This window comes from Parambassis ranga, chromosome 22, assembly GCF_900634625.1.
Source record: "Parambassis ranga chromosome 22, fParRan2.1, whole genome shotgun sequence".
NCBI classification, from domain to species: domain Eukaryota; kingdom Metazoa; phylum Chordata; class Actinopteri; family Ambassidae; genus Parambassis; species Parambassis ranga.
The window spans coordinates 6,899,920-6,916,107 of record NC_041042.1 but is presented as its reverse complement, the minus strand read 5'-3'; the positions used below and the strand labels follow the sequence as shown (position 1 = coordinate 6,916,107).

At 43.0% G+C, this 16,188-nt stretch overlaps 2 protein-coding genes across 2 annotated transcripts; one reads left to right on the top strand and one right to left on the bottom strand.

Annotated features, from left to right (window-relative positions):
* The first annotated feature begins 1,932 nt into the window (after window positions 1–1,932).
* Window positions 1,933–8,182, top strand: entpd5a (ectonucleoside triphosphate diphosphohydrolase 5a). The gene is made up of 13 exons (XM_028396148.1): window positions 1,933–2,377; window positions 2,727–2,806; window positions 3,071–3,214; window positions 3,549–3,624; window positions 4,079–4,114; window positions 4,440–4,528; window positions 4,612–4,691; window positions 4,789–4,850; window positions 4,960–5,061; window positions 5,752–5,895; window positions 6,007–6,063; window positions 6,709–6,824; window positions 6,959–8,182. The coding sequence occupies exons 1-13, from the start codon at window positions 1,933–1,935 to the stop codon at window positions 7,040–7,042; spliced, it is 1,515 nt and encodes a 504-aa protein (XP_028251949.1). The 3' UTR covers window positions 7,043–8,182.
* Window positions 8,175–16,134, bottom strand: coq6 (coenzyme Q6 monooxygenase). Its single transcript, XM_028396149.1, has 12 exons — window positions 15,772–16,134; window positions 15,453–15,587; window positions 14,390–14,448; window positions 12,533–12,659; window positions 11,072–11,202; window positions 10,878–10,985; window positions 10,678–10,740; window positions 10,486–10,593; window positions 9,721–9,923; window positions 9,471–9,586; window positions 8,965–9,131; window positions 8,175–8,452 (listed from the first exon to the last, which is right to left on the bottom strand). Exons 1-12 carry the CDS (start codon window positions 15,959–15,961, stop codon window positions 8,423–8,425), a joined length of 1,437 nt encoding a protein of 478 aa, XP_028251950.1. The 5' UTR covers window positions 15,962–16,134; the 3' UTR covers window positions 8,175–8,422.
* Between the last annotated feature and the right edge of the window lie 54 nt (window positions 16,135–16,188).

Here is a 16,188-nt window from a genome sequence, read left to right as displayed (position 1 = left end):
TGTACGGAGACAAAACACACATAGGTGTGTGTTGAAATGTAGGACATTCAGGTGATTCATGGCAGAAGCACCAAAAATCCTCAGCTGGATTATTGCCCTGCAACATTAGCCACACAGTGTGTCTGAACATTTAACACTGAACACCCACAGAAACCTGTGGGACAGCTTTGTTCAGATTTCACTTTATTGATCATATGTCACACTGTTAACATGCAACGAAGACATTACGGGTGCATGTCAGTCAGAGGTCCTGCACATGTACGCTTTGATAGGGGCGAACGACCATTCTGGTGAGCCACAGGATTGAAAAAAGTAGCCACAGTATTTAGAAAAAAGGAAGGAGGAAAGAAAGTCCAATATTTTTAGTCCAAATTACAGTGTTGGAACAGTGCTTTGCACAGTTGAGTGTCCTGGGAGTGGAATGGCATTATGGGTGAAGACTGGTGCCAAGCCCCACCCTCCCCACATTGTCCTCTCTGTGGATTTCCTGCACTTTCTTGTGCCCATCGCCAGGACCTCTGCCCTCCCCTTACCCTCCTGCCTGGGCCTCAGTCACTGCATGAGTAAAAACTGGGGGTTGAGACGGGGTCAGTTCAACCAAGGATGCTTCAATCGCTGGACTACCAGCGGCAGCACCTTCTTTTTCAGATCTGTTGATATAAAGTGGGTGAAAAATATCACAGCCTCATACAAATCTCAGTTCATGTGAGGTCCTCTGAATGGCTCAGTGCGCCACTGCTGTGGGATGCCCTCGCTGCATCCTGTACTAACTCTTCAGGAGCTGATATACTGCAGCATGACTTATGATGCCATGCCAGCCACCCACCTAAAGTGGAGAAACAGCTACTCATGCTTTTCATGCATTCTCTCGTGAAACGTGCCTTGCAGCCCCAAATATTTTTTCCCTTGGAAAGCCTGTGGTTAACACAGGGATGAGTGGGAGTGAGATGATTGCTAACATTCTTTTAACTTTTTTGCCAGCTGGAGTGCAGGTCACATTTGCATTTTTTAAGGTTGGTGAAACAGCTGCAGTGGATTTTAATGCGGTGATTATTGTAGGATCATGAAGAGAAGGTTGACGAGACTTTTTTATACATGCATGATTCATCCCGCTGAGCCACTGAACATGACTCATGTGGAGGTAGTAGTTCATAATAATATCTACAACAATGAATGAGTCCAATTTTCAGTCTGACATCAAGTATTCCTTTTAGAGTAATTAACTGTCTTTCTCACAAAGCTCTGGGTATTTTTAATAAAGTAAAAAGTACCAAAATTTACATAAAAGATTAGACTTTTACAAACTATACAGGAACTCTGCAGCTGGGCCTTTATAACAAACAAAAAGATGAACAATTTTTACAGCAGCAAAATTTGAGAACTGAAGTTGTGAAGTCCAACGAGTAGGAATTTCTGAGTCAAGTTACTATACAAGTTAAAATACACCCATAAAAAGTATTTAAAGAGCATTTCTCTGGAGTTTTTTCAGAGCAAGCCATTCATTTTGACTTCTTTATAAACCCCTTTCTCCTTTCCTAAGGGGACTTCTTGGCTCCAGAATAACCAGTAAAGATGAGGAGGGGAAAACACAGCCAAAAATAATCCTCCTCATAAAAAAGAGAGAAAAAAGAAAAAAGGGAAATGCTGTTGGTAGGCAGGTAGTCAGCTCACAGGAGGGGGGACTCCTGATGGAGCTGGGATGGACCGCCACAGGATTGGTGGATGGCTGCTGCCGGTGTGGCCCCATGCCAAGCCCTTATGTCTTTATATACTGTAAACAGATGACCGGACAGTCCTGAGTGTGCATCGCATCCACTCTGCCTCTCTTCATCTCCACTTCTCTCTTTCCAGGGCCCCTGTCAGCCGTTTCCCTCCAGCATCCACGACGCTTCCACACCCGCTTCTCCACTCTTCTCTCCGGCAGTGAAAACAATGGCCACGCCAAGCCTGCTCCTCTCTCTTTATGTGTGCCTTCTGACTGGAAGCCTCTTCGCCGAGGCGACTTACTACCGGCACCACCGGTACATCCCCGCCTATTACCGCTACCGGGAGCACTCCGCAAACAGGGAAAACCTCCTTCCTGAGGTCTCCAACCCGGTGCCTGAGGTCTCGCAGCCCGGTGTCCCGACTTTTCCCGTGATCCCTGAGGTCTTCCATCCGGCACCCGAGGTCATCCACCCCATACCAGAGGCTTTCCATCCGGTGCCCGAAGTCGTGCATCCTGCACCTGAGCCCTACCACCCGCCCGAGGTGTTCCAGCATGTACCTGAAGCCTCCTCTCCGGTCAACATGACTCGAGTTTTCTATGGGATCATGTTTGACGCTGGAAGCACCGGCACCAGGATCCATATCTACAAGTTTATCCAGAAAGACCCGGGTAAGTGTGCGCCTCTCTCTCTCCCTCTCTCTCTCTCTCTCTCTCTCTCTGTGCACATGCTGCTGCTGGCTCCCACTCTGTTTGCTGTTAGGTCATTCAGTGTGTGGGGTGAGGACAAACATGCAGCGGCAGAGTGCATGGGCAGTGCAGCCTCTAAAAGTAGCTGAGGTTGACTTTTAATTTGCATCTCTGACTCAACCGTGTAGGAAGAAGACCTGTAAAACTAAATGTGAATGTAGGTGAAGTGCTGCAGTCTGACTGTAATATGAAGTGATGTCCCTCAGAATATCAGAGTAGGCTACTGCCGCCTTTCTGGTTCATAATGTGTCCACTGACTTCTTTCTTTCAGTTGAGCTGCCGGTTCTGGACAATGAAATGTACCATGCTGTGAAGCCTGGACTGTCCCATTATAAGGACAATCCTGAGGAGGTATGTGCACATGTTTACACCATCACTTAATATTAATTATCAGGTATGATAGGGAGTAGTTCGCTGTCTGCACACTGGGATTTTCTTTGGGTTGGGTCCATGTGATGTAAACACTGTGTAATTACAAAAATACTTTCTGCTGATGCTGTCACTGCTGCCCTATTTACCCACCTCTGAGTTCTGCATGACCTCTAATTGCATTATGAAATATCTTGTTGCCTGGTTGGCCAAAAATGTTCATTCTGATTGCCATGTCGTGTTCAGGGTGGCAACTCCATTCGCCAGTTGCTGAAGATTGCCAAGAAGACAGTGCCGGAGGAAGAGTGGAAGAGGACTCCAGTGGTCCTGAAGGCCACAGCGGGTCTGCGTCTGCTGCCTGAAGACAAGGCACACACTCTTTTGAAGGAGGTGAGGCACGTTTTCTTCTCTGCCCTCAGACAGTTTGGCACAAACACCAACTGTCCCGCCAGGGAACGGGATGAGAAACCACTAAATGCTTACAAGTGTCACTGCAAAAAACAAAAAAGGCAGCATGTCTGCCCATTTGGTGGCTATCATGTTGCAAGGAACAGCTGTTGTGGGGTTGTGCAGAGTAACCATATTTGTCATTTTAAGTATTATCCAGGCTACTGTTCCAGCCGTGCTGGTGGTTCAGTTATCTGTCACTCTAAAATGCAGTTTGTCTGCTGCAGCCTGTAGCCTGATACAGCTGTTTAACAGCAGCGTTTAATCTGCTCCACAGGTTAAGGAGGTGTTTGACGAGTCTTCATTCTTTGTGCCGAACAACAGTGTTTCTATCATGAATGGAACAAATGAAGGTAAGCCCTCTGACCAGGTGCTTTAACAGCCTTGTTCACCTTGCTGTGTTTCAAACAATACTGCTCTCGTAATTCTTTTTACAAGTGTTCTCTTACTACCTCATTGAGACAAATAAATACGGCAGAGTATGAGCTGCCCCACGCCCTTTAATTTACTTAGCCTCCACATCACTCATTAAGACACCCTCGCTATGTAATGTTTCATCATAGAGTACGTGCTATTTGTTATCCTCACTTTATGAGTGCAATAACTTTACATCTGAGACAACTGTAATTACCTGGGCTGGTCTGCAGTCCTACAAGCTGCTGCTATTTTAATATCAAGCGTAATAAAGGAGAGCTTCACTCCTCAGTTCATCCTGTCTGCTTGAACATGTTTGAATGGAAAAGTTTTGCATAGGTCACTTCTCAGGGCTTGACTAATGCAGACATTGTCACCCATGTGCTGTTTTAGGAGTCCTGGCCTGGGTCACAGTGAACTTCCTTACAGGTAAGACATTGCTTGTGTTTTGCTATGGTGGTGTTAGTGGTCAGGAGGCTCATATCTGAGGCTCCAGTGTACACAGAAGCCCTGCAGTGAAAGACTCTTGTCTCCCTTCTGAGATTAGGAGCTTGAGTCACTGGCCCAAAACAGGTTGCAAAAACAAATCATATTTCCTCACGTTTCTCACGCTGCTATGATACCATCAAAATTATTTTAAACAACACCCATAGCTTTCTAGACAATTAGGCATTTTCCATTATGGCATGCACAGTTCTGATCTGTAAGCCATCAGATTTGAACTCATACTGTTTGCTTCATCATCTTCCTGCAGGTCACTTATACTCCAACACCAGGAGGACAGTGGGGATTCTGGACTTGGGTGGAGGATCTACACAGATCACATTCCTCCCTAAATCAAAGGTAAATTAGATATGTGATGTTAAACATCAATGAGTTTTTTTAACAAAGCTCAATTTCTAAACAGTTTGTCATTTATCCAACAGAAAACAGTTGAGTCTGCCCCATATAGTTACATTGCCAACTTCAACCTGTTCAACCACACATATCAGCTCTACACACACAGGTAATTATGCACTAAATGTGCTACTGTTTATTTTTCTACATGAAGGTATTAAGTACTGATCTTAAAGCTTACCATAATTATACGTCACCATTTTTAGCTACCTTGGTAATGGACTGTTCGCTGCTCGCCTTGCAACTCTTGGAGCCCTGGGAGCTGATGGTAAGTCCCCCAACACTTTTCTCACCTTTCTTTTTACACTAATTCTTTGATCAATGATTAATTTGAAGATCGAAATATTCTTTTTTTTTTTTTTTTTTTTTTTACCCAGGTCTGGACTGGAAAGTCTTCACCAGTTCCTGTCTCCCGAAAAAGTTCAGCGAAGAAGTGAGCTTTGGAGGAACCACTTATAAAGTTAGCGGGATTCCAGACGGTAAGATAAAAGCCTTCTGAGGTTTTGATCGACTTCCCAGTGTCTTGGATCTAACGACCCTTGCATTCCTTTCCCAACAGTGGAACACAATAGAGTACAGTATAATACAGTCTTGCATGTGAACATTTATCGGTTGAAGTCTCTTTAACCTTGGCGCCAAACGCATGTTTTGTCATCCTCTCACTATCCGTCTTCCCTCTTGAACAATTATACTGCAGTCAACCTTGTATTTAAATGAAAACTGTCAGTTAACTTCACAAATAAGGCAGTCACTCCCATACCACAGTCAAGTAGCCAGAAGATGCTGGGCTTGTCCCTGAGTTGTTATTTTTTTGTGTAACGAGCAGCTTGATCTGGCCCGCTCACAATTATGTGGTAAAAATAGGCAGCAACAGGGCTGAGCTAACTGCCGCTCTTGTCAGCACATGGTTTTGCCGGTACAACTGAACCCTCCATAGTACCCATGGGGCTGTGTGAAAAACCTTTCCTTCTGGGGCTTCCCTTGTATATTATCCGGTGTGCCCCCGGCTTCAACCGCTGGCTGACCTCAGAGTGAGGCTCAGGCTCTCCCAGATGCATTCCATGCATCGCTGCCTCCATCCAATTTAACTTGTTGCTAACTCCACCTTTTAGGATTCAGTTCAGTTGTTTCCAAACAATTACAAAATGTTCTATCTTGTCTTTCTGTAGGGTATGCAGGCTATAAGTTGTGTTACTACGAGGTGATGAAGGTCATCAAAGGAATAATCCACCAGCCGTACGAGGTGAAGGGCAGCAGCATCTTCTACGCTTTCTCTTACTACTTTGACAGAGCTGTGGAGTCTGGCCTCGTCGGTGAGTGTGTACAGAACAAGGAGTCACCTTTCAGTGCCATTATCTTTCACCTAATTATCATATTTTGCACAATGTAGGTATTCAAATTGCATGTTTGTTTTTCCTGCACAGATGGCAGCCGAGGTGGTGCGGTTGAAGTCAGGGACTTTAAGAAGAAAGCAAAAGAAGGTAAGAGTTACATGTTATCTTCTCCAGAGTTGGATAAACTTGTGAGTGAAACCAACAATCTTACAAGTTATATATAAACCAGTCTTCTAACCACTGAAACTCCATGAAAACAGTCATGCTCAGCAAAAGCTTGTTTTTGTCCAATAACTTGGCACGACTACACCAAACTGGCACAGCCAATCCTGACAAATAAGAATGTTTTCAAATGTTGAACCACCACACAGCACGTGTATTAGCTCGACACTACTGAAACGTCACTGTGGAACCACATTTATAGCAAGTAGGATTCAGTTGGAGTGTTATGTAAGGCTGTTTGTGTTGTGAGAACACTGTCACATGGTCTCAAGCTGGGCTGGCAGCAGAGCTGAAGATGTCTGGCCAGTCCAGGCAGGAGGGCACCTGACAGCCACTCACCACCTGGGAGCTGACACATCCTGAACACACACACAAGTATGAGGCTGCCACCCACCCGCAGCCTTCTGCTGACCCTCAGCCGTACTCCTTGTTCCTCCATGACTATTCAGACAAACAAAACACAAAGGTCACCTTTTAATTATGTAGCACAGGGCCAGAAATTAAACTGTATTATTAAACTGTCACTTGTCAGTTGTATGTCTGAAACCTGTGACTTTTCTGTATTTGCAGTGTGCAACAAAATGACCAAATATCGTGCTATCAGCCCCTACCTCTGCATGGATATGACATATATCACCTGCCTGCTAAAGGAGGGCTTTGGCTTCAAGGACAGCACTGTGCTGCAGGTAAGTGAATGATTGTGGGCACTAGCACGTGGGAGTCAAAATATGGAAAGCTGCATGACAAAACTGTCATATTCTGTCAGTAGAACAGTGTTTGTTTGTGGTTTTGATGGGAGCCTTCTCACTCTGTCCAACAGCTAGCCAAGAAGGTGAACAATGTGGAGACAAGTTGGGCCCTGGGGGCAACCTTTGACTACTTCAGAAACCTCAACATCCACTGAGGACAGCTCACAGTTGCTGCATCCAGCACTGAGCGGGACAGTCTGTTACCGAAGGGCTTCCCGTCCTCCATCCACCCACTCAAAGACACACCATGCCCCCTCATCTCCTCCTCAACCTCAGCACCCTGCAAACACATCCAGAACTGTTGAAAGAAAGAAATCACTATATTTTTATAAGACCAGCTATTTCTACTGTATGTTGAGCTCATAACTGGTGGGCTGACTTTTTATTTTTGTAAATCGTTTACATGTTTGATTCCTGATCTGAAGTGTCTTTCTCACCTACCTGAAACTTGTGTAGAGGGTAGTTAAGAAGCAATACAACCAGTCATGGTACTTTGGTGCTTACTGTGGTCCTGGTGTGCACTGTACACTACAGTGGAATAATTTTAGTGACTAGTTGCTGGAAATGCAACCATAGTTGTCTACCTAGTTTTTCTGCAAATCCCTTTTCTTATTTTACAGGACCCTACTTAATTTGCTTCCAGCCTCATAAGTTATAGAAACAGAACTTCATGACCATACAAGCTTCTTTTCATCCTTGTTGCACAAAACACTTTAACTGCAGATATTGTAGCCAAGACCCGATCAATTGCTTTGACATCATCTCCACAGTTGTACATATTCATCTCCAGTGTTGGATTTACCATGACTCAGGGGGGCAGAGAGAGCATTACGGAGAGATGCCTCTCTCAGAAGAGTTACATGTATGAGGTTAATTACCGTTTGTTTTGTCTAGAGTGGAAAAAGACATTAAATTGCAGGGGCCTTTGGTCTGAACTGTATTTTAGTTGAGCAATAAGAAAAACACTCATCAAGGGGAGACAGTGTAACCAGGAGAAGTCAACATTTTTAGTCATATTGAATCCTGTTTAGTTTTTCCTTGTGAACTGTACAAATATTTAAATAACTGAAAGTGTATGTAAGAATAGAATATTTTAATTATCTGCTTTGGATATTAACTTTTGTGTAAACTCTAAGCCACAACTATGCTTCCTTTTAGTATTCAACATATTCAATAACTACTGCTGTATATACATATTGTACACTTAGTGAAATTATTTGCTTTTACATTACAAAAACTTTATGCTGCACAACTGCAATCTGTGTTCATGAATAACCTGATGCCTGACAACATGTACATGTTTTTATTAAATCCAGTGAGAAAGTTAGTTAAGTATACTATACATTTATGTTTTAATAAAAACATGAAAAACATGAAAGCGCATTGTGGATATTTTCTATACATTCCATTTTCTGTGTTGATGTTACAGTCCCACACAACAAACTCAGTTAAATAAATCTTTTTAATATTGCTAAGTTTTGACATTAATTTTTCAAAGCTTTTAAAGCTCACAGTTATTGAAGATCCACTGATGATCACTTGCTTGCGAATGCCATGATCTGCTCCTGCAGAGTGAAAACAGACATCAATACATGTGAGTGGCACTGCAAACCCAATACAAGACCTGTAATCCAGTGAATGCACAGTGTTTTAATATGGAAAAAATGTTTAACTTTTAACTTTGTGCCTCTATAGTGAAATGGCTTTACAACCATTTACCGTTGTGTTGGTCTGAATCACTTAGTAGGGAATAAAGCCATTTAACATCAGTGGTTGGTAATAAAAGGGGTGTGAAAACACAAGCCAACACCACTGTCCGCTGCCTGAGGGCCAGCCATGCACCCCACCCACACACTTTTGGTAACACTAAATTTGGGGCTAAACTTAGATGCCATAGTAGTAGGTTCACAACCCTGAAAATTATAGACACCGCTAGAGTAAAGCTCCGTGTAATCAGAATAAGAGAGTGGATGGTATGGTCATAGTGGGGGTGGGGCTAAAGTCTGACAGGTGGTTGATGCAATCAAACTGATGGCCAGGTTCACTGAGACATGTGGCTGGAGGAGAGGAAGCTTACTTTCAGCGCTGGGAGCATGTTGGTGGCCTGCAGACCGAAGGTGCGTAGGAGAACCACAGGGGCAGCATTAGTGGAGTAAAGCCGTTTCATGAGGTCGATGGCGGCCATCATGGGCAGATTGTGTCTCTGACGGTCAGTTTCATATTCTAACAGGTGCTGCATCGCTCCTGCACAAACAAACAAAGAGACAGTGAGAATAAGGTGTAAGCCTGTATATGTCAGCCATGTGTTTTCTCCATTAAGCACTGGTGCTATATTAACTTCAGAACATTTAATAGAGCAAAAAATAAACACAACAGCTCATAACAAGATTTTCATTTTTTATGAAAAGCAACTTACATACAGTTCCTGGCAGAAAAACATCAAATAAATGCTGCCGGAAAAGCTGATGCTTTTTATAGTTCAGATCAACAGCATGCGTTTGAGCTGGGGCGATGGAAAAGAGCTTAGGGGAAACCACTGTGCTATGCTTGCAGCGTTTGTGTCTGTTTAGAGTTCTCACTGACCCAGGTCCTTCCCGTTAAAGGCTGCCTGGCTCAGGAGCTGCGTGAGGCAAGCCACATCCCCAAAGCCCAGGTTGGCTCCTTGACCGGCCAGAGGATGGACACGATGTGCTGCATCCCTGCAAAGACAAACATATGGTCAACACTGTTCAAACACATTAATTCCCTTACATATGAAGCAGATTATCACATTAAGTGGCATTTTTTTCCTTCATAGAAACTAAAGTGGGGGCTTTCAGTTTTATTATCTTACCCAATGAGTGCCACTCTGTGCCTGATATACTCTGATGCATGACCCATACCCAGTGGGAACATGACCCGTGTCTTCAGGCCAATGCCTGCCACGCTTGGAGGAAGCTGTCGAGGTGAACCTGCAGACGGCATGATGACTGAGAGGGCGCTGCGGAACACTGAGCCAGCCGTCTCAATTAGCTCCGACTGGTTTTCATTACTCCACTGTCAGTGGAGGCACAGACAGGCAAGAAGACAGAGACACATTCACAGAGAGAAAAATGGCCAGAAGAGAGAGAAAACAGACATTACCCTTTTGAGTGGACAAAGAAATTAGCTGACACAGGAGCAAAGCTAAACTCCAGGCCAGCGAAAGTGCTTTTCCCCCCTCCCTAACTAACTGGTTTGGCAGGGCCTCGGGAGCTCGGCTAATTAAAAGAAGATGCCGGCCAGGCTATGCAGTTGAATTAGCTCTGTTTGAAAAACATTCCATGCAGTAATGGTCGACACTGGGAGACCACAGGTTTAATTAGCAAACCAGGCCTGAAACCAAACGTGACTCAACCGTGGTGACCCCATGCATCAGCAGGCCCAGTAAAAATAGCCAGCTTGGGAAAAAGGAGTTTCTCCAAAAACAAAAAGTAGATAGGTAGATAGTTTGGGCTGAAAAATGACCATATTGTTTGTATGAGTCGCTGAAAACAGAGCTATGGAGAACCCCTGCACACAAACAAGGAATGTTGCAGCACCTCACTGACAGACAAAAACACTACATCATTTCTCTTACAAAGGCAGAATTGATGGCGTCAACAAAGCTCTCCTCATCCAGCTCCAGCAGCTCCTCTGCAAGCCGATGGCTGGTTGACCAGACCAGAGAGCTCTCTGTGTCGGACAGCTGCAAACAGAGCATAAAGTTTGATTGAACATTTTTGTGATTGTATTATTTGCAGTAGCAGCAACTTTCCATTATATAAATTACCGGTAACATTGCAATGGGTCCTGTTGGGAGGAACCTCTGCCATGCGACATTGTTCTCTGTGGGCTGTAAACACATACCGTAGATTAACACGTATTTTACATTATACTGAATTTCTGTGGCATTGCATTGTATAGCTAGAAAATCTCCCTCAAACAATGCTACAATATGAGGGATTAAACAGCGTTAAAATTGATACTCACTTCTGACAAGTGCAGCACAGCAACCACAGCAGACTGGTCATAATTCCACTTCACTGTAGGTATCCCTAATCCTTTCCGTACCATTGAGTTGGGTCCATCTGCACCAATCTGCAAAAACAGAAGAGCATTGGTAAAAAGCAAAAAGGTAAAACAACAAAGAAATAACTACAGCAGTCTATGTGACCTAAACTGACCAGCAACTTGGTCTGAAGAGTCTCCCCATTGGCCAATGTGACCAGCACCCATGGGATGGATTCTGCAGCCTGGTGGGGCATAGGCCAAGTATACTTCACCACCTTGGACCTGTACTTCACTTGCACGTTATCTGGACGAGGGACATAGAATTAAAGACAAAGACAAGAAACGGATGAGAACTGTATAAATCCAAATAAAAAACTAGAATTCAGTTGAGTTCACATCCCTTTCTGTTGCGACTCATAATAAAACTCATACTGAGTTACAGCCATGGTTTGACCACCAAATTCTGATCAGAAGTTTCCTCTAGGTGTTCATTTGTGTGAATGGGAAGGGATAAAATAGCAACTAGTAAAACATTCTCACAGCAAAGTGATCATCAAAATTGGCCTTGTTTATACATCATCTCACTAAATCAGTGTTTTGCTACTTTTTCCTTAAAAAAGAAAACGAGAGGACAGTTTTTCCCCTGCAGCCAAAGCAGTGGAAGATCTATAAACCACCTCATAAAAAACCACTGGTTTTCCTCGGTGACACATGCGAGTTGCCAAAGTTCACATTTGACAATCTTCTTAATGGTCTTGGCCAGCCACATCGCACTGACTAATGGTGTTTATCTACAAGCGCACCACTCCACACTTTGCTCTGGCTGCCAGCCTTTAGATTTTGCACTAAAACTGCCTCTCTTCCTAAAATATCAACAGCTGGTCATCCCAAACATGAAAGGCTCCTGGGCTACGCTGGCTCCCGCTGATTTGGATTGTGGGACTCATCCACAGAACAGCTACTGGTTGCTGCAACACAAATGTCAGCTATGGCTTTGGAGTGATTTTAGAGCTGGGTTACTTTGAAAACAGCTGGCGAGGAGCACGCTTTTCATGTACTGCTTCTTGAGCACAACAAACACCACAGCCAACACGAGAGAAGAGAAAGAGGAGTGGACAAATACGAGGCACATGAGGCAAAAAACGTGCCGTAACCACACATCCGTTGTTTGGGGCAAAATGTTGAGAACTGTTTATAAATATGCCACTTTAACTGTCAAGCACATAGCAGAGCTGAGTTTTATTTGTGAACCTCAAAAAACTTGGTCTAATGTCAGCAGCACTATACGCCGTCAGCGATTTAGTGTCTTAGGAGGTGGCAAAGCTCGGGAACACATGGCAGCTTTAAATAGGTCACTGGATCATTTCACGTGTCCTCGGAGGGTGCCGGGGAGCTGTAGTTCCCAAAATGTGAGGTTTTGATTGAAATTGCAGGAAAAACACGGAAAGCTCCAAGAGCTTGTCTTTAAAAACAGTCACAGGGAGAGAGAGTACAAATAAACAAAAGCTGGGGACAGGACGGAATTAAAAAGGTGACATTAGCTGCCAGACTCAGAGCTCATTAGGCAGATGGAAGAGAAATCAAGCTACTGTGCAGGAATTCATTTTGTAATCATATATATATGCTGTGCTTACCAGGCAGACTGTCCAGCTGTTTAGTAATGGCAGCCACAATGATGTCGTTCTCCACGATATATGCCATTTCATCCTGCACGTCCTCCTTATCGAATGTGATCAGGGCATCCGAGCAGGCATCCCAAACCTAAATGAAAGACTCATTACACCTGCGGTCTACGAGTCTATCCTTAATTGCATCCCCCTCTACCTATATATAGCTGGGCAGAGAAATGAGCTAAACACATCAAAGTTGTTAACTTTGCTCAAAGCTGGAGGTTGGCACAGCCTGCATACATCAAACCCAGAGGGCTGATGGTCACCAACACCCCTCTGGATGGACTTCAGCTTAATGTAGCTCTGTGAGATGGAAGATAAAATGTGTGTGATGTGGATTTTTTTTGAGGGAAACGCAAATAACAAATGACATGTTTGTGAACATTACAGAGTGAGTCAATATTTATCTGCGACCAAAAACAGCAGAATGAGCTTTCAGCTACTGTAATTCCAACTCTGAAAGCGCCATTTGACTAAAGGGGGGTGAAAAGTGTTTGTACAAGGTTAATCCTCTTCTGGGTTGTAACTATGGTGACAGAACCCATCATTCTGCAGCAATATGCTGCTCTACTTCTTTTTTTCCCTAGCTTGCCATAAAGTAAGGGGATATACCCTACAAAAAACCACTAATGGCAGTGGGTTTGCAACTTGTGATAAGTGGTTGGGAAGAAAGATTTAGTGAGACTAGCCCAAAAATTGTTTTGGTTTTGTTTAATGCAGGGTGAAATGATTCAGCTTCGGGGTGGACTGCCTACTGCTCTTTGTGCAACATTTACACAATATAATTCCTCAAACTTTATAGAGGGATATATGGAGAAAATAACACCTCAATGGAAAGATTAAATCTCTCAGTGTTTGTATTTAAGGTGAAGAAGTATTTTACTGTGTGCAAAGAATGCTATTTAGTGTTGAACCTCAGCTGTACATACTTTCCAGTTCTATGGCAGAGATGTATATGACTGAGATTCACTGGGCAAACAAGCCAAAACAGTGGTAGCAGAGTGAAGGTATAATGGGAGAGGTACACTACCATAATCACTGTAAGGCACTGCATGATGACATCTTAGGCCCAGAGAGAAACCCTGCGGTCTGGTGTTTGGTACATAGCGACCACATCTTACAAGAGGGACCGAGCCTGCACCCATAGCCGTAAAGCGGGTTCACTTTGCAGCAAACAACTACTCTCCTAATCTTTCATCTTCTTCCCCTTGTTCACATGAATCTTCATAATTAGAAGATGGGGGAAGAAGTACCAATTTGAAAATGTCAAAATGATTTATTCTTCATAGAAAACATGGCTTCAATAAATAAAGCTAGCATAGGCAGAGAGTGCTTTGAATATGCCGGGAGATGGACTTTTTTTTTTTTTTACATACACCTTGTGTACTTTGGCATTTTGTGAGCCACAGATTGTGCAGAGCCACTGAAAGGGCAAAAATTGCACAAAGGAATGAACAAAATGCATGTTACACGAAACCGCCGCTTGCCATTTTAACGTGAACAATTACATACCGTATACATGATTATATGATGCAGTATTGTGTTGCTTGTTCATTAAGCTGAATGACTGAGTAGAAGCTGAGTGGCACAGATTTTTTCCCCCACAAATTGCATGGTACTATGACTGATGGATGACAGAAATACATACAGTATGTCAGTAAATTAGAAAGTCTGGAAGTTGTATAAAGAAAAACTACATATGTTGCATAACACAAGGATTCTGGGAGATGTTCAGTTATTTTCACCTCTAAATGAACATCTGACATAACTGCACAGTGTACAGATAAAAGTTAATAAAATAAGGAGAGGAATATAATTTACCTGCATCTTTTTATAGGGCTTGTACCTCATCTTCGTGATATGCTCCCATGCTCCAATACCTGGGTTTGCAGATTGTAGAACAATTGTTGTTAATGCAAAAAAGAGTGTCAGTATTTCACAAATAAATATTCTTCATTGTACAACACAAGCAATCCTAAACTATTTTTTAATATTTGTATAATTCATCACATACTAGATCAAAAATCCTTTATCATAAAACATACTAAAGTGCCAGTTTCTTGTAAAATAGTAGTAATAGAGTAATTAGTCTATTTTGGTGCAAATACAGATGTACTTTCTCTTTTCGGGAATATGAGTTAAGGACCCATTGAAAACAACAAGTAACATTAGACTTAACAGATTAAATATTAATGTAATTCCGTATCTTATTTTTTACTGACATTTTAGTGTCAAAGTCAGATAAAGTGTGATATCTGGTAAAGGGTTTGACACTGCAAGGTCGACCTTTCAGATGTTAAGCAAAGTTCGAGCCTCTCTGTCTCTCATTACTGTTGCTAAACAGTACTTATATCCTGGTGCACTGGAATACACATTCCAGTGTACCAGGCAGACATAATTGTTGTTATCCTGTTGTAGACCTGAATCAGAAAAAAGTGGATTCTCTCATGAGTCCATAAATCAAAGTAATTTCACATAATGCATGGGTCTGAACTGGTGGTCATGTTCTGCTATTTTAATGGATTCTAGAGTGTAATTCACACAAAGAGCATGTTTAAAAGATACTTTCCCCTCTTTAGGCTCCAGCATCCTTACACTTGTCAGAGATATTAGCTGCATATGGGGTATCTTTTAGTATTATTTAAGATATTAAATCAGGAAATACACCAGGTGACCTATCATGTAAGGAACAATGGAGGTCAGATATGATCCTTGCTAAGCCAGGGTGACTGGACAGTGTCTGATCCCTAGCTTATCTCATACGGGTTAGTTATTGGCCAAGCAGGACAAACTCATGACTGACTTTCAACACATACACCTAAAGTTATTATAAATAATTTTATAAGGTTGAATGTGGGTGTCAGGATGGAAGTGTATACTGTACCACTGAGGAGTGTGGCAGAGCCTGGACTGATGGAGCTGACTCTAGTGCTGTAGGTGGGCGGGACCTGCTCCATTACTTTCTTGTTGCCAGCTTCAAGTAGCAGAATCTTTTTACCCACGAGGTTAGGATCCATACCTGTGAGAAGATGCAATTATTGTATGTAATTATTGATTATAAACAACAAAATACATGTCAGATAAAGCCTCAGATGTGTGTGTTTAATGTAGACATTGATTAAAAGTTAGTTTCAGTAGATTTTAGAGTTGGGTATGTGTCTGTGACTCTTCGATAAGTAGAAAAGGGCACATCACAGACTCACCAAGGGAACATGCCATTGCAGATCCAACCATCCCTCCTCCGGATATAATGACATCATAAACCTCATCCTTGCCTTGTTCTGTACACACAAATCCTCTCCTTAGATTTCTTACAACAGATAAATGCTTTTCTGTTATGAAACACCGGCCAAGTCCGTTTAAGGCCAGCGGTGCTTTTGAGAGCTTGTGCATGATTCTGTCTTCAGTCTGTCCACACACGAGACAAACCTCGCGTGATACTGAAGGAAACAACTTCGAAGCCTGAATACTTTTAAACAACACTCAGACGGCCGCTTCTCCTTCAATGTGTCCTATACAGAGCAGCTGCGTCCCTTCTGTAATCCAGCCATGTTGTGTTGACAAGCGCTCCCGAGGAAGTACTTCCGGTTTCCTGTCCAATCACAGGAGGCGTATTCCGA